This window comes from Bos mutus, chromosome 5 (assembly GCF_027580195.1).
Source record: "Bos mutus isolate GX-2022 chromosome 5, NWIPB_WYAK_1.1, whole genome shotgun sequence".
NCBI classification, from domain to species: Eukaryota; Metazoa; Chordata; class Mammalia; order Artiodactyla; family Bovidae; genus Bos; species Bos mutus.
The window spans coordinates 62076263-62101044 of record NC_091621.1 but is presented as its reverse complement, the minus strand read 5'-3'; the positions used below and the strand labels follow the sequence as shown (position 1 = coordinate 62101044).

Below are 24782 nucleotides of genomic sequence, written 5' to 3'. Positions count from 1 at the left end.
TCTGTAACACCATGACAATATTTATGCTGATGTGAAAACACATGATAATTTAATATTAACCAACCACTTACAGCTAAATGAAAATATACCTTAAGCTCCAAATTTATACAATGTACTGAGATGTGTTGAAATGACCATTTCCTCATTATAAGGGTGCAATGATTTCCCTTTATGAGAGTATGTGGCATAGCCTGAATAACTTTAATATTTTTCTGTTAAATGATAACTAAAATATATGTTTTATTAAATTTTTCTTATAAAAATGAGAACTACCTCTTTCAAACTGAATACTACTCACATATTCTCCATTCATTCCCTTTAGTCATGCTTATCTCTTTTGTAAACCTATTTTACATAACATTCAGGGTCCTCACCCTTGCCCCCCTCCCGCCCCTCCCCCAGCTCCATTCTCTCTAGTAAAAAATGATATGTGTGCAGGGATGGGAATCTGTTACCATGGCAGGACACTGCTGAAATAGGCTCACCTCCTGGTTTCCTTACTGTCTGTCCTCTGCTGAGTGATGGACTATGAATAGGAGAATTTGATACTGACTGTAATGACCACCAGAAAGGGCAAAATGAAACATGTGTGGTGGTTCCAACTGGGTTTATTTTCAAGAACAGTTCCTAAACTGAGCTGCTTAAATTTCTAATTTGGGGGACTATCTGAAATGTGAAATATAATTGTCTCTTGGGGAGTCAATGGCTGCATTTGAGGAAAGGGAATATTCAAATATTTCCCTCCGTGTTAATGATCTCTCTAGAATGTTTCAACTGGACATTTATTCTTTCTTCAGGTACATGTGTGTGGCTAAGGTATTTAAGTGCCCAAATAATTATTGCCTCCTGCTAATGCCATAAAGTAAAATCAGACTTATGTGCCTAGATTCACAAGTTAAAAGTTATAATCAGTATAGGTGCCTCCAACAGGTAATTTTCCAGTATATGATACTTTCTGAAAAAGATGTCTCACTGTCCATTCACCTACATGAACATGTGTAATGAAGCAGGTATATCTTCACCCTGGAAGCAGCAGTAACTTTTCACTCACAATATTAATATCACTGGTTTCTATATGCCTAATTTGAAAAGGAATTACACTTTTGATCTTTTATTGCCAAAAATATCTATTGTATATTTGAGAAAACTGATCTAGATTTTGTATGATGTATTTCTGTATATATATGCACATCTATAATTTGGTTTTGTAAAGCCCTAGGCTTTAAAATATCAGTGTAGGTAAAAACAGTTGAGATTTCTTCGGTTTTTCAGTCAAAAATATAAAGTTAACAAAAAATATTTAGAGAAGGGTTATATATAAATATTATACGAGGATCAGTTCATCCTTGTTTGTATTCTCTTGCCAGATTCATAACACTTGGTAAGAAAAGACCTAATTTTGTAGCAAATATACTCTGATAATATTTACTTTGTGGAATAAATAAACATTATCTTCTGTTAGAACTAATAAGAATAGATACAAAACTTAAATTAAAAAAAAAAAAAAATAGTACTAGCGTTCTCTATCCTTGCTTCTAACGAACTAAAAGTTGAGCTGAAATTGCCTATTAATGCATAATAAAATTCATGGAAATGGAAAATAAAAAGCCAATTGATTCTAGAACCTGAATAGAGTATAAATACAGTATAATAACTTGCCATTTTCAGGAGGGAACAGAGGTTGAATTTGCAATTAACTGGAATTCTCATTTGGACAACTCAGCATTACAGATGCGGAACAGGTCTAGGTGAGGGGCAATGTGTAGATTTCTTTTAAGTAGCGACAACCTTGAACTGATGCAGTTTGAACTATAGCCTACTAAGGGATTTATTAATCTCTGGAAAAGCTATAGACCCAAGATTCACTTAACCCTGGCCTTGGTGATTTATGTGAAAGTCACAGACTTTATTCTTCTTGTACTGTTTCCGTCTGCAGACTGGAAAACCTCTCCCTTCACACACTGAGAATTCTCACTGCCGTGAATGGAAGGTCGGTGTGTGGAAAGAGCACGTGAGCGGCGGGGGTTCAGCCCCAGAGAAAGAAGGTGTCGAGTTGTCTTGGTAAAGAATTTATACACCACGTGTTCACAGTTTCTTGACAGGTATAATTAGTGTTGTCTTTTCCTTTACTATGTGCTGGGATTCTGAAGCACGGTTTCAAATTTGTGACAATCGAGTGTTTGATCAAGGAGCGTCAAGGACCTGAAAGGGTGGAGGGAGAGTGAAGAGAAATCAGTGATTAGTATTCATTTGTCAACTACAATATGCTAAAAATATCAAAGAAGCACCTGCTTTATGAGAACAGAGAGGATTATTTTAGGCGCTATCATTCATGCAGTCTTCCACAGGCAAAAAAATTGATGTTTGCAAAGGAAGTAATTATCAAATGAGGATGGAAAAGACACAGTTATTCCCTAAGATTAAATTCTTAAAAAATCAGTTTGGAAACATCTCAAAAGTAAAATATTTTTTCCTCTCAATTCCAGATGACTCTGTTTTTCCTCACGAAGGCAAAGGAGAGATAAGCTTTATATGTTCTGATTCTGAGTAGCGCCCCTGCTGAGGTACACGCAAGCACAGCCTCTCTCTGACAGGCCGATCCTACCAATACCCCTCCTGTGACGCAGCCTGCTTCTCCTCCCACGAGGTCAGCCTGACACAGAGTGGAGCAGAGGAAGCAGATGCCCCAGGTGGTCAGACCTGCGGGAGCAGCCTCCCCGAACACTCCCCGAGACCTGTCACTGGGAACACTGTCATTTCTTTCAGAAACAACAGTGGCTTCAATCTTTGTTTTTAAAGCTGTGGATATTTTTATTTCAATGAATGCAGAACACCATATTAAAACAAAAAATTAAGGAATTGGTTGGGTTGATGTGAAAGTGTGTGCTGGGTGTAGGTTTGCAATCTGCCTCCTCTGCATCAGTACTCTCCAGCTCGAAGCCTTCTAGAGAAATGCCCAAAAGCACCCTGGGCCTACAGAGTGGAACTGAAAGTCGAGCATGAAGCCCCTGTACTTCTTCAGGAATCACTTAACAAGATATTGCATAAAAATATCTGCCATTAATATTGTGACTGTTATACCAACACTACTACTGTTACTCTTGCTGCTGCTGCTAAGTCACTTCAGTCATGTCGGACTCTGTGTGACCCCACAGACGTCAGCTCATCCAGCTCTCCCGCCCCTGGGATTCTCCAGGCAAGAACACTGGAGTGGGTTGCCATTTCCTTCTCCAATGCATGAAAATGAAAAGTGAAAGTAAAGTCACTCAGTCGTGTCCAACTCTTAGAGACCCCATGGACTGCAGCCCACCAGGCTCCTCCATCCATGGGATTTTCCAGGCAAGAGTACTAGAGTGGGGTGCCATTGCCTGTTACTCTTGAGTGCTCATCAACTGCCACATATTTTAAGTTTTGCATATTTTTTCTTATTTAATTTCCATAAGAGGCCATTTTAATGAATCTTACATTGAATAACTTCCTCCAAGTCCCTTAGCTTCCAAGTGACAGAGCTACCAAATGATTGAGTTTTTAATTACTTAACTTATCATAGAGTTACATGTCCCAAGGGAATGGGACTCGGCAGGTGAATTTTAATAAGAGGTTTGGGTCTCTTCATCTACCCAGAGGGGAAGCATGCCTATGGGATATGCCAGCAGCTGAGAGAACACTGGGCCTCTGAAGGGTGCATCACTGAAATACCCACTGGGAAGAACCACTTGCACAGAATGTTCTCTATTTCCCTCATTCTCCTGATTTATAATTGAACAGATTAATGATTCTTTAAAAAAAAATGCCTTTCCCACACAGTTTAAATTTTATTGATCAAATTGCTTTCCAATTTTTGAATGAGGCATTATAGTAGGCAGAATAATGACCTCTGAAATATGTCGATGTTCAAATCCCCAGAACCTGTGAAGGTGTTAAGATTCCATGGTAGAGGGAAATTAAAGTTGTAGATGGAAGTAAGGTTGCTAGACAGTTGATGTTAAGATAGGGAGAGTGTCCTGAGCTGTCCAGGTGGGTCCATACCTTGTAATTAGAAGTGGAAGAAAGTGAGAGAAGAAAGAGTCAGGGAAGGGGAGGTGATGGTAGGAGCAGAGGTGAGAATGGGTGCAGTGAGAGGACTCTCCTGTCACTGCTGGTTGGGAGGACGGGGAATGGAACCAGGAGGTAAAGAGTGCAGGCAGCCCCTAGAAACTGGAAAAGGCAAGGAAATGGATCTTCCCTGGAGTCTCTGAAAGCCCAGTGAGACTGTGCTGGGCTGTCTTATAATACTGCTAGAAAACTAATTTGTATTCTTTAAAGCCAGCGGTCCCCAACGTTTTTGGCATGGGGAACCAGCTTCACGGAAGACAGCTTTTCCACATACGGGGGTGGGGAGTGGTTCAGGTGGTGATGGGAGTGATGGGGAGCTATAGGGAGCAGCAGATGAAGCTTCCCTTGCTCACCCCACTGCTCACCTCCTGCTGCGTGGCCTGGTTCCTAACAGGCCATGGACCGGTACTGGTCCACAGCCCAGGGGTTGGGGACCCCTGTTTTAAGCCATTAAATTTGTAGTAATTTGGGGGGCAGCAATAGGAAACTAACAGACCTGTGATGATGAAGTACTTTGAAGCATAAGGTACTGTTTTAGAGGCAACTGGTGAGGGTTAATGTCAGCTTGGAGCAGTGAGAGACTGAATTCCTGGAAAGGTCATGCAAACGTGTCTACGATGAGGGATGGGACACGTAAGGCAGGTGCCACTGAATAAAGAGGTAGAACAGCACAGTTGTGAAAAGAAAGAGGCTTTGTAGCCCATATCTCTGAATTTGAATCACAGCCCTATAACTTCCTACCTGTGAAATCAGTAGACTTAAAAAAAAAATCCTACATGACTCAGTTTCCTTCTTTAAAATGAGATTTAAAATAGTATCTAATACTCAAAGGATTATTGTAAGGGTTAAGTAATTTTACATACATGAAACATCCAGAAAAGTTCTTGGTGTACCATGATTCCTTAACAAATTTTATCCAGCATTATGATTATGTTTCTGGTTCAGTTTTCTGCTTGATGAGTCTGGGCTCCTTAAATTCAGTGTTTATCAGAGTCATCCTTTGGGACCTCTCAATAAGTGGGCTGGCAGTTCTGGCAGTGGTCCCAGGATCAGACCGCAAGGCCCGTGACTATGCCAGAGGAAGGTACAGAACAGGAAGTAGTGGGTACAGAACGGGAAGGGGGGGCCTGAAGAGCAGGAGGAGAGAGTCAGTGAGGCTACTGGCAATGGTCAGCTGCTGTGTGTTAACAGATCTGCTAAGATGCTGCCTGTATTTGAATGTAAATGACCTCTGGATCTGCCAACAGAAGGTCAAGGACATTAAACAAGCTTTTGGTCTTGACTTGCTCAGAATGCTGACATCTCAAAAAGAATTTCTCTGTTCTTCTCACTTTTATTCTTTGAGAATCTGAGTGAAATATGGATTTACATAGATTCACACTTTTAAAAATGAGATGCTTATGGGATGGAAAGCAAAATAGGTGAAGGGGATTAACAGGTACAAACTTCCAGTTATAAAATAAATAAATCATGGGATATAATGTACAGCGTAGGAAACACAGTCAATAGTACTATAATAACTCTGTATGGTGACTGGTGGTAACTAGACTTATTGTGATGATTAATTTGTAATGTATTATAAATGTTAAATCACTATGTTGTTTGCTTGAAAGTAATAATCAAAGTCAACCACACTTCAATTAAAAAAAATAAATGCTTAAAGAAATATAATACTGTTTCTCAAAAAAGTGGTTATAGTATTTTTTAAAAAAATCCTATATTCATAGGTTTCTATAATATAATTATAAAGTGATCATACTTACTACATTTTAGAAAATGTAATCTATTCTTCCAGATAAACAAAGATGGAAGTTAGGAAAAAGACAACTGAAATGTACTTCAGGGAAATTTAAAATTAAAAGTAGGCATAAGACACATTGTCCGCACACTACTTGCATTAAACCTATTTTCCATCTGTGTGCATCACTGACCATTGCTAGTTATTTCATAACTTCTACCATCTCATATAAAAATATTATTTCTAATTTATAGAATAGAAATATTTCATGTGATAAAAATAAGATAGGCTCTGACAAGTAATTTTGCTTTACCTGGTCTTTGCTTGACTTGTCAAAATTTAAAAAAAAATTTAGCAATCTATTCAAAGTAAACAGTTTCAGATCTCTTCTGAAAAGCAACCAGAGCATGAGTTAGCAAGTGTAGATGGATCCCATTTAATCCCTAAAAATCTAATTAATTAAAAGTTGAATAAGAGCTAATATAAGTCTCTTTGACTGAATCCACCATAAAATCCATGGATGATATGACTTAGTTGTACTTTGCTTGTACTTGAAATGGACATGAGCTTCATTTCAAGGGGCCATTATATCATGTATTGCAAGTGCTACCTTGGCAGGCATAAATATAAATTTCACGTTCACTTAAATAGAACTTTACCCTATCCTGTGTAACAACAACAACAACAAAAATATGGTTTTAAATGCTTTTTATTAAAACTGTTAGTCTTTGATAATGAGACAGTAGGAAATTCTCAAGTGATTTCATGGACACTGATGGGACAGAGAAATGGTCCATCAGTATTTATGGCCAAGTTGTATACTTCCAAAGATGACTGAATGAGCATAAGAGGAAGCTTTTAGTAAGATCTTAGAAGTCTGAATGGCACACTTCTTTCAAAACACTTTTAAACAATTTTACTAAGGGCCAGTGCGGTAAAACAGTTAGGAGAATTGCTACAAGTCTGTATTATTGAGAATGGAAAAAAAAACGAGTTCAGGAAAAGAATGCCAATGTTTGGCTGAAGAATAGTGAATTGTTATTACTAGCAAAAAGACATTTGAAAGGATTCTGGAAGTACAAATGTTCAGTACCTTTGTATTTGAAATGGATTAGAGAGGAGGAGATGGACAAAATGACTTGTCTGTATGCATCCAGATCATTCCACCACCCCAGTCCAAACCACCATATCTCTCGCATATTATATAATAGTATCCTAACTGTCTCTACTTTCACTCTTATCCTGCAATAATCTGTTCTCCCTATAGCACCCAGAGTGATCTGTTTTAACACATAAATCATGTCGCTCTTTTGCTTAAAAACCTTCAGTGGTTTCTACTGCAATAAAATCCAACTTCCCTCAGTGGTTTGGAAAGCTCTCTGTAACCTGGCCTTTGTCCGTCTCACCATCCCCCTCACTCTTTATCGCCTCACTACCTCTGCTTTCTTTCTATTCCTCAAATATCAAATAGCCTCATATCTGCCACAGAACTAGTGCACTGGCCTATTTCCTTCTCTTCTGATGCCTGTTTCCTGGCTTCTCCTTGTCATTCAACCTCAGCTTCAGTGTCACCTCCTTGGAGAGGTCTTGCCTGATCACCTCCCAGAAAGTCATCACCTGGCCAGTCTCTATTAAAACACACTATTTTGATTCTACCAAGTACTGGTCTCAATAGGATATTTTTTACCTACTTGTTAATTAACTATCCCCTCCAACCATAATGTAAGCACCTGGATAGCAAGGACCGTGATTTCTTCATGCTGCTTCCAAAGCCCATTAAATAGTGCCTGGCCCTTCCCAGTAACAAATAGATATTTATTGTTGAGTAAATGTAATTTTTGGAATGGAATGTAATTTCAGACAAAGACACCAAACTATGGTATCTGTAATAAAACTAGCAGGTTATAAAAGAAAGATAGTTGAATTCCCAGGACCCTCTGAGAACAAGTCCCATACTCTGTTTAACTTCCTCATGTAGCTTCTTTTCATGAGTGTCACCAAAAATTGAAAATCTCTTCTCATATCCAGTGTTTCTCGTTGTGCAAATAGTAATCTGATATTGAATGGGTTAAAACCACTATTACCCACTGTCATCTTCCCAAGAATGTTTGAACCTCATTTTAAATACACATTTGCAGACATTATAGTATAGAGGTATCAAAGATTCAAACTGTCTCTTCCAAAAGATAGCAAGGAAAATGTATGTAACTCCAGAATTCCTAATGCTGGCAGATGAATTACTTGGCAGAGTAAGAAGGAGAAATAATTCTTTGCTACTTGTAAGTGTGGCTGTGGGGAATTCATTGAAACTATGGCAGCTTCATATCATTCATCTGAAAAAATGGTGTTTCAGTGATACTTGCTGTGAAGGGTTTTTTGAGGATTAGGGATAACACGTGAGAAGGGTCTAGCACACAGCAGGCACTTCAGAGATGGTGAGTCTTTAACAATTTTTCCTGAATTTTCTCTCTCTCTTTTTTTTTTGAATTTTTCTAAAAACATGAAGCAAAACCTGACTTACCCTTGTCACAAAGTGGAATTTAGAAAGACAGGTATACCTGAGACACATTTTAATGAAGACCCAAAGAGAATTCCAAAATCTCAGAGCGTAATTAAACACTGGCAGGTCTCTACTTCATCCTCTTCACTGGAGCAGTCTTCTAGTAAACGGTTTCAGTATGGTAAAGGGGATCTCCCCAGGGCTAGCACTATATGGTTGATTAGTTTGTACACTGTGCAAAGGCAACTAGCCAGGGAGGCAAGCGGGGCTGGAATGTGGCCCACACTCTTGTCATGAAGCCGTGTGCCAGAGGATGTGCGTCTGCACAGATGCCGCAGTTCTGTAATCTGCACAAAGGCATCATATCGTCTGTACCTGGCCCTCCTCAAATATATAATTTTTTCAAAATAGCGTACATTTCCAGGGAATATGGCTAAATGAAACATAATATAAGCAACTGTCTCATTAACATTTTCTGAGGTCACTGTTTTTTGTTTGATTAATTTTTTTGGATTATTAAATCTAATGATTACATTCCAGCTGTCTAAGAAACTATACTTTTAAAAAAACCAAATTCTGTGCATATGGGGCTTCCTTGTGTAGAGGGCACCTCTTACCTATGACATGTGGTTTTGCTGTGTTTGTTGCTGCTGCTGCTGTTGCTGCTGCTGAATTAGCAACTGTTGCTGTTGCCGACGCCGGGCTGTCCGTAGCTTTTCAAAGCGAGCCTCCATTTCTTCTAGGACTTTCGGGGTGTATCGCACCACCAGCTTGACGCTGTCCTTGGCAGCCTTAAGCAGTTCTACGGCTTTTTCATGGTGTTCTCCTTCCACACTCTGAAACGACAATGATATCTCATAAGGGGAGAGCTTCCATGTTCTTTTCTCTGGAGCGAAATGTAAAATGAGTATTATAGTACAACCTCTAACAACTGGAAATTTAAAGAAGGTACGGCAGATTTATGCCCACAATGTTATCATTTAGTGCATTTGTAGTTGAACCACGAACAGGTTAGCTGCAGTAGATACAGGATGGATGGAATGGAGGTTCAGGATGGGAGGAGGAGAGATAATGAAGACCTGAAAGATAACACTAACATTTAGAACAGGACTTCTAAATTTCACCTGGCAGAGTAATTTCACTGGTCCAGAAACCTTAGGAAAAGTTTAAAACGAATAATGAAGAGGGATAACAAAAAAGAATTCCTATCTGGTATTAGCACTTAAAAAGAATCTACAATGCTTAAAGTAGTGTCTTACTGATGTAGTAAGAGAACAAGACAGAATCTAGAAGCGGATCCACCGCATAAAACATATGTTACATGATAAATGTGAAATTCAGACTAAAGGAAGAAAGGATTGTTAAACAATGATGCTGGAACAGATAATAACTAAATAATACAAAAGAATGTGGATTCCAGTCTCACAGTCTATGCTACATAGCGCAGAGTGATTAACAATTTCAATGTAAAAATAAAACCATTAAACAACTAAAATAAAGCATAGATCACTGTTCATCATCTTGCAATGTAAAAGTAATTCTTAAGTAAAAATACCAAAAAAGACACCCCCACAAAATCAGATTTAAAAATTGGAAGTTTTTAGACTGAAGAGAAAAAACTTATGGTTACCAGGGGGGACTTGTGGGAGGAAGGGGTAGTCAGGGAGTTGAAGATCAACATGTGCACTGCTAAGTCACTTCAGTCGTGTCCGACTCTGTGCGACCCCATAGACGGCAGCCCACCAGGCTCCCCCATCCCTGGGATTCTCCAGGCAAGAACACTGGAGTGGGTTGCCATTTCCTTCTCCAATTCATGAAAGTGAAAAGGGAAAGTGAAGTCACTCAGTCGTGTCCGACTCTTTGCGACCCCATGGACCGCAGCCTACCAGACTCCTCCATCCATGGGATTCTCCAGGCAAGAGTACTGGAGTGGGGTGCCATTGCCTTCTCCGAACATGTGCACAGTGCTATATTTAAAATGGATAACCAGCAAGGACTTATTGTACAGCACAGAGAACTCTGCTCAATGTTATGTGGCAGCCTGGATGGGAGAGGAGTCTGGGGGAGAATGGATACATGTATATGTACGCCTGTGTCTGCTGTGCACCTGAAATCACCACATTTTTAATTGGCTATATTTCAATATAAAATAAAAATTTTTTTTTAAAAATGTAAGTTTCTATGTCTCACATACTATCAGTTCAGTTCAGTTCAGTCACTCAGTCATGTCTGACTCTTTGCAACCCCATGAATCACAGCACGCCAGGCCACCATGTCCATCACCAACTCCCGGAGTTTACTCAAACTCATGTCCATTGAGTCAGTGATGCCATCCAACCATCTCATCCCCTGTCGTCTCCTTCTCCTCCTGCCCCCAATCCCTCCCAGCATCAGAGTCTTTTCCAATGAGTCAACTCTTCGCATGAGGTGGCCAAAGTATTGGAGTTTCAGCTTCAGCATCAGTCCTTCCAATGAACATTCAGGACTGATTTCCTTTAGGATGGACTGGTTGGATCTGCTTGCAGTCCAAGGGACTCTCAAGAGTCTTCTCCAACACCACAGTTCAAAAGCATCAATTCTTCGGTGCTCAGCTTTCTTCACAGTCCAACTCTCACATCCATACATGACTACTGGAAAAACCATACCTTTGACTAGATGGATCTTCGTTGGCAAAGTGATGTCTTTGCTTTTTAATATGCTTTCTAGGTTGGTCATAGCTTTTCTTCCAAGGAGCAAGTACCTTTTAATTTCATGGATGCAGTCACCATCTGCAGTGATTTTGGAGCCCAAGAAAATAAAATCTCTCACTATTCCCACTGTTTCCCTGTCCATTTGTCATGAAGTGATGTGACTAGATGCTATGATCTTAGTTTTTGAATGTTGAGTTTTAAGCCAGCTTTTTCACTCTCTTTCACTTTCATCAAGAGGCTCTTTAGTTCCTCTTTTGCTTTCTGCCATAAGGGTGGTATCATCTGCATATCTGAGGTTATGGATATTTCTCCCGGCAATCTTGATTCCAGCATGTGCTTCATCCAGCCCCACATTTCACATGATGCACTCTGCATGTAAGTTAAATAAACAGGGTGACGATATACAGCCTTGATGTACTCCTTTCCCAATTTGTAACCAATTCATTGTTCCATGTCTGGTTCTAAGTGTTGCTTCTTGATGTGCGTACAGATTTCTCAGGAGGCAGGCAAGATGGTCTGGTATTTCCACCACTTTAAAAATTTTTCACAGTTTGTTGTGATCCACATAGTCAAAGGCTTTGGCATAGTCAATAAAGCAGAAGTAGATGTTTTTCTGGAACTCTCTTGCTTTTTCAATGAACCAACGGAAGAGCTCTTACAAGTCAATAAAGATCTAAGCAAAATGGGCAAGTGAACTCTTGGACAAACAATAATTTTTTAAAATGGTCAATGAATCTATGAAAAAAAATGCCCAACCTCCCTCATAATCAAACAAATGCAGATGAAAAAATATTTTGTTTTTAATTTAAAAATGGTGAAGATGTATTTTAAAATATGGTGTATTGACAAGGATGTAGGGAAAAGGTACTCATACACTGGTAAAATTGTGACAAAAACTAGTACAGCTTTTCTGCTGGGCACTGTTGTTATGCAATGGATAAAACCCTTTATAAATAAAGAATTTTACTTTAGAGAAATGTACTAAGGATAAAATCATACGTACATACATACACACATACCTGTAAGACAGATATGATATGACAGAAAACAAAACAAAAATTAATTCTTAGCTTTTGAATCTCAAAATACTCTTTTGAACATAATGGCATAGACAACAGTTGGGGTAAGTAAGTTTACTATAAGTAAACATCAAGAGGCTTCTCCCAGAGCTTGAAAGTATCTCTAGGTTGGGATTGATGGTTTAATCGTTAAGTTGTGTTCGACTCTTGCAACCCCATGGACTATAGCTTGCCAAGGTCCTCTGTCCATGGGATTCTCCAGGCAAGAATACTGGAGTGGATTGCCATTTCCTTCTCCAGGGGATCGTCCTGACTCAGGAATCGAACCTAAGTCTCCTGCACTGCAGGCAGATTCTTTACTGACTAAGCTACAAGGGATTAGGGAGAAATAAAACAGACGAAAATTATAATCAGACATCATAGAACCCTGAGAAGAGGAGACAGTCGTTTCCTCTCAGCTGACCCCCAGGGCAGATGACATAACCTCTATTTATAGGATCAATGTACAAAGGCCTTTTTTGACTTGTTTCCCAGGTAAAGATCAAAGAAATGTGTGTGATGTGACAGACAGGGATCAAGACAGGCTTAAATACTGCCAGAACACTGAACAGTGGCACTGAAGTGGCAGAAAAGGCCGCCCCAAAATTGGTTTAGGTTACATTTTCACAACCCAAGCAGAAGGGAGCCTCTAATATTACACTGAGTTACCAAAATATAATTTTCATTTTAAGCACACAAGTTATATCTTGAGATTCATAATTATAACTATCATACATATTTGAAGATTTAAGAAATTGTGTTCCATTCTATCATTTGCTTCAGCAAGGTGGACGTGGACTGAGGAGAAAAAAAAAAAGCTTTGAGTTAAACAATGTCATCGGTAGCCTTCAGTCATCTGTCTGAGAGCCAGGCAGATACTAAAGGACTTAAGAAATGACTGTGGAGAGCCCTGGAGGCAACTTATATAACCACTCCTTTGCCAAGTCTGGACTAACTAGAGAGCAGGGGGTAATAAATAGCTGTTGAGCAGAGTGAATTTTCATCTGTGGCTGAAGCCTAGGAAAATAGACTTATTCATTGATTAATTTATTCATTTAACTATTTACTCAGTCATTGACTTGGTCATTCAGCCGATGTTTATTAAGCATTTATTTCACTAGTTATACTCTACTAAGTTCTTTGGAAGAACATGCATAGGGGAAAACTTTGACAACTTTGTACAGTAAAAATTCTCTTTCAGTGTACTTGAAATTTCTTTGTAATTTGCCCCAAGGTGAACTGTTAATATATGGAATTCCCCTTTAAAAGGAAAACTGGATGATTTGCTTGTTCATACCCTTCCCTAATTTCTTTTTTAATATTAAAACTAACAAGTTCTATGTTTTAATAACAATGGTTCACCTGTTTTCTAGGCCAGATGATTAGTCTCCAGACTTCTTTTTGGCTTTTGTCCTATTTGCTTTCATTTAATAAGGTTGGAAATTCTAGGTCAGACCTTTAGATGCTCATTATCCCGGGTAGGCACTCTGCCTACAGTTTAGAGTTGCCCCCGGAGGGCTGTGGGATTAATACATGGAGCCATCAGGCTCTCACCACAGTGGATGGCTGGGGTTTCATACTCCGCCCTGCAGAACTGGCAAGCCTACCCCACTCACCCTCAGCCTTGTTCTCCACCACGCGTGCGTGGTTGCAAACTAAGTCACTTCGGTCATGTCCGACTCTGCGATCCCAAGGACTACCTACCTTGTAGTCCAAGGACTAGCCTGGCTACCTGCCAGGCTCCTCTGTCCAAAGATTTTCCAGGCAAGAACACTGGAGAGGGTTGCCATTTCCTTCTCCAGGGATCTCCCGCCCGGGGATCAAACCCCGTTTCTTACATCTCCTGCACGGGCACTGGCAGGCAGGTTCTTTACCACTAGTGCCATCTGCTCTCCACCACACACTTAGCAATTGATGAAAGGCAGACTCCAATGTTCTTTGAATCCAGAGTTGTTTTTTTTTTGTCTCAATGCTCTATCTTTGGCTCAGATAGTGACTCTGATTTTTGGGGGCTCAGCAGAGTTAAGGGGTCTCTTGGTCTGAATGTACCTTTCACTGTCTTCTCCACCAGGGCACAGAATCCACATGGTCAGAGTGTCACGCTTCAACATTTCCACCACTAAAAATGCTATGTTAAAAATAATATACATTACATGATTAAGCAGTATAATAGAAACCAAGAGGTCACTCAGAGACTTGAAGAAATATAAGCATCTTTGTAGAATGTATCATTTCAGACACTTGTTAACTTTGTTGTTTAAATTGTTTTCAGAAAATCTGCATCTAGAAGACTGTTCTGGGTGTCTCTCCTTTTCCACGGGCTTTGTCTACTTTATTAATATTTTTAAGGGCATATGTTTGTCTTCTTAATCTAAAATTTATCTCTGAAGTGCTTTCAGTCCACCAGTATAACTTCTTAATAAGAATAAGGCAGTTTTCTCTCCTTTCTTTCCCTTTTAAAGTAAGAACATAAAAGCAGGCAACCTTTCAATGGAGTTCCTGTTCCATGATTTAAGAAAAGGTCAAGCTGTCTACTCTGTTAGGATACACATGCTGATGAACAAACACCCGTCAATAGGTTTCCCTAGCGCTGACAGTTTATCATTTATTCCTAATTTTGACTTTGTCTTTTTCTCACTCTTAATAAAACTAAGCCTTATTTCAAGCTAAGTAAAACATGTTTTGAAATATGATAGTTTATTTGTAAAACAGTTGAGCTGTCTTTCTATCACAGATATTTTATACACACACATACACACACACACAGATACATACACACCACCCTCTCCTGATTCAGGAATTGTCCTTTATAAAAATTAGCCCAGTTTGAGAAATCACTGAAAACCTGTAGCAGTAGCTTTTCACAAAGGATGAAAACGTGGCCCTTATGTGATTTGAGGAGACCTAGGAAAACTTCTGATTTTAAAGTGGAATCCCCTCCTCCGTTAAAAAACCCAAAATTGCATACTTTCCATAAGAACTTTCCATACTTTCTAAAACAAATTTTGCAATTTTAGATTTCATCCTCTTGCTTTAAGAGTTCTGTTGTACCTACTGCAATCTGAGGAAGTCATTAGAATGGATTAAGTTAACAAAGCTTTCCAACAGACATCTGATAAAAGATGTATGTCATGAAGGAGGTGAGGGGTGGTGAGGAAGGCATGGGGTAAACTAGGTATCCAGGAAATATTCAGATCAAAGAGAAGTGGTCCAAAAAGAGAAAAGCCCCCCAAAATATTACCTACCCCACAGAAGCACCTAGTCTGGACAGGGGTCTTCACTGAATCGAAGTGCACAAGAAGGGATGGACATTCCCATCTTGAAAATACTTCTTTCCCTTGCTAACGTTTTAGAAAGTACACGTAGAAATCAATATGAAAAGGAGAATTCAAATGGTTCTATTACCATTTTCAAAGGCTTAAGAACTGGATCTTCTATAATGTTAATATATAAAGGAATATATTTTCATTCAGGAATGTGAGAAAAATTAGCTCAGTAAGTAACGAGATGCATACTTGTTTCATTAGTAATCTCATGCAGCAGTAGAGAGCTCTGGAAAGCTTTAAAGTTAATCTGATTGAAGTTTAACAAATCAGTAGATGGTGAATGAACCAACTTTTCAACATGGTGGTGTTCCGATTTTTCACTAGTTTTTATTTCCACACATTGTGAGTTATCAAAATGGCTGCTATTTCTTGGTACCCGCAGTGTCCTGACTGATTAAGAATCTTAAAAAGAGGGAGCTCTGGATTGCCTTGCATACTTGCTCATGATAGGTACTCTCTTCTCTCTTCCTGCTTTAGAGAAACTAGCTGCTAAATTTTGATCTCAGACCCCCAGTGGAAGAGCTGCCTGCCTGGAAAGGGACCTCATTATCTGAGCACAGTCAACTGCCAAATGAGAGGCACCCAGGACTCCATGGACTTCTTTCTCTGTGAGGATTACACGGACACAATCCTGACCCAGCTTGCTGATGAGCTGTTTAAACACTCTGTTGGATAACCAAGAGTTGGCTATACCTCTCAGTTACTGTAGGAATATCTACAGCCAAGTTCATGTTTAGGCTCCTAAATACATCAGTCACTCTTTTGGATTAAAGGCCAAATGATGTCATCAAGAAAGAGATGATATCAAGGATATTGGGTTACGATATTTGGGTACAATTATGCATCTCAGAAAACCAGAACCTTCTAGCTGTAAAGGCCCTTAGAAACCACCTCATTTGTCTCCTTGCATCTTAATACATATGAAAATAAAGACTTAAGAGTGGCCGTGACTGGTCCATTTTATAAATTTGTTAGTTGCAGTGCTGGATTAGAACTCATTATCTTTGATGACAGCTCTTTTAACAATCTCATTCTGCTTTTCAAGATTAACTAATTTAGATTGTGGTGGGTCAGTTTTTACAGAATGTGAAGGATAGGAATTAATGACGAGTATAAGATGTGTCAACTCCCAGCTCTAAAGCATATTAAGTTGGCTAGCGAAGAAGCCCTAAGAAACCACATGCTCACTATTAGTGGATTATAGTTCTCAACATTGAAAAGGCCCTCTATAGCCACAGACCCACTTCTTTCCTACAATGGTAATTGTGGAAAATTATTTCATTTGAAATGAAATGATCATTTATACATAATAAACATGGGTGTATGTGTGTGAGCCTGTGTGTGTGTGTGTGTGTGTGTATTCTAACATTCATTGAGCACTTACTCAGTGCAAGGCCCTGCTAGCTGCTTTGTGTGCATTATATCTAATCCTTATAACACTATAAGAAAGGCAATACAGAGCTTAAGAAATTTGTCTCAGGTCCCCAACTACTCAGTGAAACAGATCGAACTTACTGAGATCTGTTTCCAGAGACTAGACTCTTACTGACTAATCCATAACCTTGAACAAGATAATAGAAAGTAAATATCATATCAGTGGCTCTCCTTTTCATGGGTACTTTCAGATCAGTTGTTCTTGAAGTTGAATGTACACAGAAATCAATTTAAGCACTTATAAAATACAAAGACCTAGGCTGTACCCTAGACTTGCCATATCAAGATCCACAGCAGTATGACCTAGGAATGTGCGACATCATAAAACTCTGATAACAACCAGCCAGTCATTGATGTGAAGATTAGTGTTTAGACATGGTGCCCTTGGCATAACTACCTCGAATAGTAAATGTCCTCTTTAACAGTTCCTTTACTATGTTACTCCAGGAGAGAGGTCTGGGTAGGTGAGGGAAATCTTATAATATTGTCTTGGTGTAGTATTTTTGCCTCTAGTCAGTATTTTTGGTCATTTAAAAAAGGCATATTGATTGGATGTTTAATTAAGAACAGAATATCCCCACACAAGTTACAGGATATATTCAGGAAAAAAACAAAAACAAAAACCTTTATGACTCTCTGATCCTCTCCTTTTCTCAAATAGGTTAATATCCTTTCTAAATGTATTCTTTTTTCCTGAAGAAAAGTGGCAAGTATAAAAAGTATTACATTTATCCTTTGGAAAAAACATGCTAATTCTCTCCCATAGTACTGTGTTCCTGCCTAAATGCTAATATCTATTTCAGTACACTGTAATTCATCAGTTTACAATCATTCTGCTGACACCAGACCATCCTAAAGCAGGATGAGTCTTATTTATCTCTGTGTAGCATCTATTGTGTGCTCAATAAATACTTAGTCAATGAATAAGTCATACATACACACATATATATTTCCTATTAAGCTAAGGAGCCAGTACCACCTAGGTTTGAATTTGAGCTTCTTCACATAGCAGCTTTGTGAGCTCAGACAAACTGCTTAGCATCCCTGAGTCTCAATTTTCTCATCTGTAAAAAGGGTATCAGAGAGTATCTACTTTATAGAATCATTACATTTAACATACACAGAGCACCTGGAAGACAGCCTGCAGTTTAAAAGGGTCCAACAAACACTGGCTCTTTGCTGAACTGTTTCCTGTGCGATCATGTTACTGCAGGGCTTCAGGCATTCAAGGACAACAGAAGTAACAAAATATAATTTGCCTTTGGAATAGGTAGAATTTTCTTTTATATTTTCTAGGAAGTAAAAAAATGTATTTACTAGATTAATAAATAATATACGGAATTTGTTGGAAACAGGTTTAAAACTACTTACGTAAATCAACTGCTTCTAATCACAGTCAATTTAGACGCACCAGTTCCCTACATAACAACTGTTATGCTAATTAAAAATGAAAATTCATGAAAAACTGCTCTCTCAGTCCCTCCACAGTGCCACACTTTGTTAGGGAAAGAAAGAGTGTGCTAGAGATTCACCTGCTAGGAGGGTGCATAACGTGAGCAACCCTGAGAGGGGAGAACTATTAAAGAACCAAACACTGCAAGACAGCAACGTGATTACTCGCTTAGAGCCAGACATCCTGGAGCGTGAAATCCAGTGAGCCTTAAGAAGCATTGCTACGAACAAAGCTAGCGGAGGTGGTGAAATTCCAGTTAAGCTATTTCAAATCCTAAAAGATAAGGCTGTTAAAGTGCTGCACTCAGTGTGCCAGCAAATTTGGAAAACTTGGCAATGGCCACAGGACTGGAAAAAGTGTTTTCATTCCAATCCCAAAGAAGGGCAATGCCAAAGAATGTTCAAACTACGGACAATTGCACTCATTTCACATGTTAGCAAGGTAATGCTCAAAATCCTTCAAGCTATGCTCCAACAGTTCATGAACTGATAACTTCCAGAAGTATAAGCTGGATTTAGCAAAGGCAGAGGAACCAGAGATCGAATAGTCAACATCCGCTGGATCACAGAAAAAGCAAGGAAATTCCAGAAAAAAATCTACTTTTGCTTCATTGACTACATTTAAACCCTTTTACTGTGTGGATCTCAACAAACTGAGACTTGTTGAAGGGATGGGAATACCAGACCACCTTACCTGCCTCCTAAGAAATTTGTATGCAGGTCAAGAAACAACACTTTGAATAAGACAAGGAACAATGGACTGTTTCAAAATTGGGAAAGGAGTACATCAAGGCTGTATATTGTCACCTATTTATTTAACTTCTATGCAGAGTACATCACGTGAAATGCGGGGCTGGATGAAGCTCAAGCTAGAATCAAGACTGCCGGGAGAAATATCAATAACCTCAGATATGCAGATGACACTACCTTTACAGCAGAAAGCAAAAGAGGAACTAAAGAGCATCTTGATGAAAGTGAAAGAGGAGAGTGAAAAACTTGGCCTAAAACTCAACATTCAAAACATGAATATCATGGCATATGATCACATCACTTCATTGGCAAACAGATGGGGAAAAAGTGGAAACAGTAACAGAATTCATTTTCTTGGGCTCCAAAATCACTGTAGATGGTGTCTGCAGCCAGGAAATCAAAAGACGCTTGCTCCTTGGAAAAGCTATGACACACCTAGACAGCATACTAAAAAGCAGTGATATCACTTTGCCAACAAAGTTGTGTATAGTCGAAGCTATGGGTTTTCCAGGAGTCATGTACGGATGTGAGAGGTGGACCATAAAGAAGTCTAAATACCAAAGAATTAATGCTTTCAAACTGTGGTGCCGGAGAAGACTCTTGAAAGTCCCTTGGACTGCAAGGAGATCAAACCAGTCAATCCTAAAGGAAATCCATCCTGAATATTCATTGGAAGGACTAACGCTTAAGCTCTGATAATTTGGCCACCTGATGCGAAGAGCTGACTCATTAGAAAAGACCCTGAAACTGGTAAAAATTGAATGCAGGAGGAGTAAGGAATGACAGAGGATGAGATGGTTGTATGGCATCACTGACTCAATGGACATGAGTTTGAGTAAACTTTGGGAGATGGTGAAGAACAGAGAAGCCTGGCATGCTGCAGTCCACAAAGACTTGCACACGACTGAGTGACTGAACAACAATAACAAAACATATACATGGCTTCCCAGGTGTCTCAGTGCTAAAGAATCTGCCTCCCAATCAAGAGACTCAGGAGACACAAGTTCAATCCCTGGGTTGGGAAGATCCCCTGGAGTAGAAAATTGTAACCAACTACAGTATTCTTGCTTGGAAATTTCATGGACAGAGGAGCCTGAGGGGGTACAGTCCATGGGGTCGCAAGGAGTCAGAGATGACTGAGTATGCACACATGCACACATATACACACACACACATATACACACACGCACACATATAAGCACATGCATACACATACATGCACATATGTATAGCCATCTTCAAGAGTACAAATGTGAACACCAGAGATGTGAAACCAGAACAAAGCTGTCTGGAAAAATATTCCTAGAAAATGAGATCTTTAAATCAGTCTGTTAATTTTTGAGTGTAGGTTTCATGTGGGAAGTCAAAATTACAAGGAACCCTACCAATCATGATTCATACTGATTTGTACTTCCAAAATACATGGTCTGCCCACCTACACTCTCCCAAGCCATGACACCCAACCCCAAGCAGGGCCTTTTGCAAGTGTTCAGAAGCAGGGACATCAAAACTGCTGACTCTCAATATTTGCTTCCAGGTCTGGTTTGGTACCTTTTTTGGGGGTGTTAGTTCTAGAAGGTCTTGTAGGTCTTCATAGAACTGTTCAACTTCAGCTTCTTCAGCATTACTGGTCAGGGCATAGACTTGGATTACTGTGATATTGAATGATTTGCCTTGGAAACGAATAGAGATCACCCTGTCATTTTTGAGATTGAATCCAAGTACTGTATTTCAGACTTTTTGTTGACCATTATGGCTACTCCATTTCTTCTAAGGGATTCTTGCTCACAGTAGTAGATATAATGGTCATCTGAGTTAAATTCACTCATTCTTGTCCATTTTAGTTCACTGATTCCTAGAAAGTCGATGTTCACTTTTGCCATCTCCTGTTTGACCACTTCCAATTTACCTTGATCCATAGACCTAACATTCCAGGTTCCTATGCAATATTTCTCTTTACAGCATCGGACTTTGCTTCTGTCAACAGTCACATCCACAATTGGGTGTCATTCTTGCTTTGGCTCTTGTCTCTTCATTCTTTCTGGAGTTATTTTTCCACTGATCTCCAGTAGCAAATTGGGCACCTATCTACCTGGGGAGTTCCTCTTTCAGTGTCCTATCTTTCTGCCTTTTCATGCTGTTCATGGGGTTCTCAAGGCAAGAATTCTGAATTGGTTTGCCAGTCCCTTCTCCAGTGGACCACGTTTTGTCAGAACTCTTCACCATGAACCATCCATCTTGGATGGCCCTACACGGCATGGCTCATAGTTTCGTTGAGTTAGACAAGGCTGTGGTCCATGTGGTGAGATTGGTTAGTTTTCTGTGATTGTGGTTTTCAGTCTGTCTGTCCTCTGATGGAAAAGCATAAGAGTCTTATAAAAGCATCCTGATGGAAGAGACTGACTGAAGGGGAAACTGGGTCTTGTTCTGATGGGCGGGGCCATGCTCAGTAAATCTTTAGTCCAATTTTCTGTTGATGGGTGGAGCTGTGTTCCCTCCCTGCTATTTACCTGGGCCTAGTCTATGCTGGAGGTAATAAAGATAATGGCTACCTCCTTACAAAGATCAGATGTATATACTGCTACACTCACTAACCCCAACCCTGCAGTAAGCCACCACTGGCCCACCTTCTGTTGGAGACTACTGGACACTCCTAGCAAGTCCTTTTCATTATAGAGGACTGGAATGCAAAAGTAGAAAGTCAAGAAATACCTGGAGTAACAGGCAAACTTGGCCTTGGAGTACAGAATGAAGCAAAGGCTAATAGACTTTTGCCAAGAAAACGCACTGGTCATAGAAAACACCCTCTTCCAACAACACAAGAGAAGGCTCTACACATGGACATCACCAGACGGTCAATACCGAAATCAGATTGATTATATTCTTTGCAGCCAAAGATGGAGAAGCTCTATACAGTCAGCAATAACAAGACTGGGAGCTGACTGTGGCTCAGATCATGAACTCCTTATTGCCAAATTCAGACTTCAATTGAAGAAAGTAGGGAAAATCACTAGACCATTCACGTATATCCTAAATCAAATCCCTTACAATTATACAGTGGAAGTCAAAAATAGATTCAAGGGATTAGATCTGATATACAGAAGGCCTGAAAAACTATGGACATGACTATGGACATGATGAATTATGACATTGGACAGTAGGCAGTGAAAAAGGCCATCCCCAAGAAAAAGCAATGCAAAAAGGCAAAATGGCTGTCTAAGGAGGCATTACAAATAGCTGTGGAAAGAAGAGAAGCAAAGACCAAAGGAGAAAAGGAAAGATATAAGCATCTGAATGCAGAGATCCAAAGAATAGCAAGGAGAGATAAGAAAGCCTTCCTCAGTGATCAATGCAAAGAAATAGAGGAAAACAACAGAATGGGAAAGACTAGAGATCTTTTTAAGAAAATTAGAGATACCAAGGGAACATTTCATGCAAAGATGGGCTCAATAAAGGACAGAAATGGTATGGACCTAACAGAAGCAGAAGAGATTAAGAAGAGGTGGCAAGAATACATAGAAGAACTGTACAAAAAAGATCTTTATGACCCAGATGATCATGATGGTATGATTACTCACCTAGAGCCAGACATCCTGGAATGTGAAGTCAAGTGGGCCTTAGAAAGCATCACTAGGAACAAAGCTAGTGGAGGTAATAGAATTCCAGTTGAGTTTTTCAAATCCTGAAAGATGATGCTGTGAAAATGCTGCACTCAAATGCCAGCAAATTTGGAAAACTCAGCAGTGGCCACAGGATTGGAAAAGGTGAGTTTTCATTTCAATCCCAAAGAAAGGCAATGCCAAAGAATGCTTAAACTACTGCACAGTTGCACTCATCTCACAGGCTAGTAAAGTAATGCTCAAAATTCTCCAAGCCAGGCTTCAGCAGTACGTGAACCGTGAACTTCCAGATGTTCAAGCTGGTTTTAGAAAAGGCAGAGGAACCAGAGATCGAATTGCCAACATCCACTGGATCATGGAAAAAGCAAGAGAGTTCCAGAAAAACATCTATTTCTGCTTTATTGACTATGCCAAAGTCTTTGACTGTGTGGATCACAATAAACTGTGGAAAATTCTTAAAGAGATGGGAATACCAGACCACCTGACCTGCCTCTTGAGAAATCTGTGTGCAGGTCAGGAAGCAACAGTTAGAACTGGACATGGAACAACAGACTGGTTCCAAATAGGAAAAGGAGTACGTCAAGGCTGTATATTGTCACCCTGTTTATTTAACTTATATGCACAGTACATCATGCGAAACGCCAGGCTGGAAGAAGCACAAACTGGAATCAAGATTGCCGGGAGAAATATCAATAACTTCAGATATGCAGATGACACCACCATTATGGCAGAAAGTGAAGAAGAACTAAAGAGTCTCTTGATGAAAGTGAAAGAGGAGAGTTAAAAAGTTGGCTTAAAGCTCAACATTCAGAAAACTAAGATCATGGCATCTGGTCCATCACTTCATGGCAAATAGATGGGGAAACAGTGACAGACTTTACTTTGGGGGGCTCCAAAATCACTGCAGATGTTGACTGTAGCCATGAAATTAAAAGACACTTACTCCTTGGAAGAAAAGTTATGACCAACCTAGACAGCATATTAAAAAGCAGAGACATTACTTTGCCAACAAAGGTCTGTCTAGTCAAGACTATGGTTTTTCCAATAGTCATGTATGGATGTGAGAGTTGGACTATAAAGAAAGCTGAGTACCAAAGAATTGATGCTTTTGAACCGTGGTGTTGGAGAAGACTCTTGAGAGTCCACTGGACTGCAAGAAGATCCAACCAGTCCATTCAAAAGGAGATCAGTCCTGGGTGTTCATTGGAAGCACTGATGTTATAGCTGAAACTCCAATAATTTGGCCACCTGCTGCGAAGAATTGAAAAATTTGAAAAATCCCTGATGGTGGGAAAGATTGAAGGTGGGAGGAAAAGGGGACAACGGAGGATGAGATGCTTGGATGGCAACACTGACTCAATGGAGTTTGAGTAAACTCCGGAAGTTGGTGATGGACAAGGAGGCCTGGCATGCTGCAGTCCATGGGGTCACAAGGAGTCAGACACGACTGTGTGACTGAGCTGACCGAGCTGAACTTGTTTGGCATAAGAGCGGGGTTTTGGGGGTGGTGATCACATACCCACCTAAAACTACCTCCCTCATACTCATACTTGGTGCTATTACAGCTCCACTTAGACATGCAAATACATCTCAGTCACTAAAATCAAGTGTGACTCCTTAATCAAATCATCAGACCAGCCCTCAGTACAGCCAGTGTGAGTGTGACAGGCCACAGAGGCCAAGGGTTTGAGTCATAACAGATCACTGTTGAAGAGTGTGACCTTTAGAAAATGACCTCTTGTCTTTGTGTTTCAGGTCCTAGATGGACACTTTCCTAGTTTAGTACTGAAAGTCCCCCAAAATGCCTTGGTCCTGGGCAAGCCTAAACAGTTGGTCACTGATTAAGACACAGGCTGTAATGATTGAAGGATGCATAACTGTGCATGGTACATGCTATTTCTTCAATAAATGTTGTCTTTACAGTATCCCTTGTGGCATTTGAATTTTCGATAGATATGAAGGGGAGCAGTTTTATTAAAGAAGGAAGCGTCTACTGAACCCCAAAGGGCGGTATGAAGAAAGGGAAGGAGAGATCTGAGATAAAAGAAAGGTTTGGAAGAATAGGTTCAAGGGCAGATGAGTCATTTTTGTTTACTCTGAAATTCTGCCAACATCTTAA

At 39.7% G+C, this 24782-nt stretch overlaps 1 protein-coding gene across 1 annotated transcript in view; it reads right to left on the bottom strand.

Annotated features, from left to right (window-relative positions):
- Positions 1–417: 417 nt before the first annotated feature.
- Positions 418–24782, bottom strand: part of LIN7A (lin-7 homolog A, crumbs cell polarity complex component) — a 162817-nt gene continuing 138452 nt past the window's right edge. The window contains exons 5-6 of the mRNA XM_070370011.1: positions 8951–9169; positions 418–2202 (exon numbers count right to left, since the gene is read on the bottom strand). Of these exons, the coding sequence (XP_070226112.1) occupies positions 8951–9169 (219 nt within the window). The 3' untranslated portion in view covers positions 418–2202. The remainder of the gene's footprint in view (positions 2203–8950; positions 9170–24782) is intronic.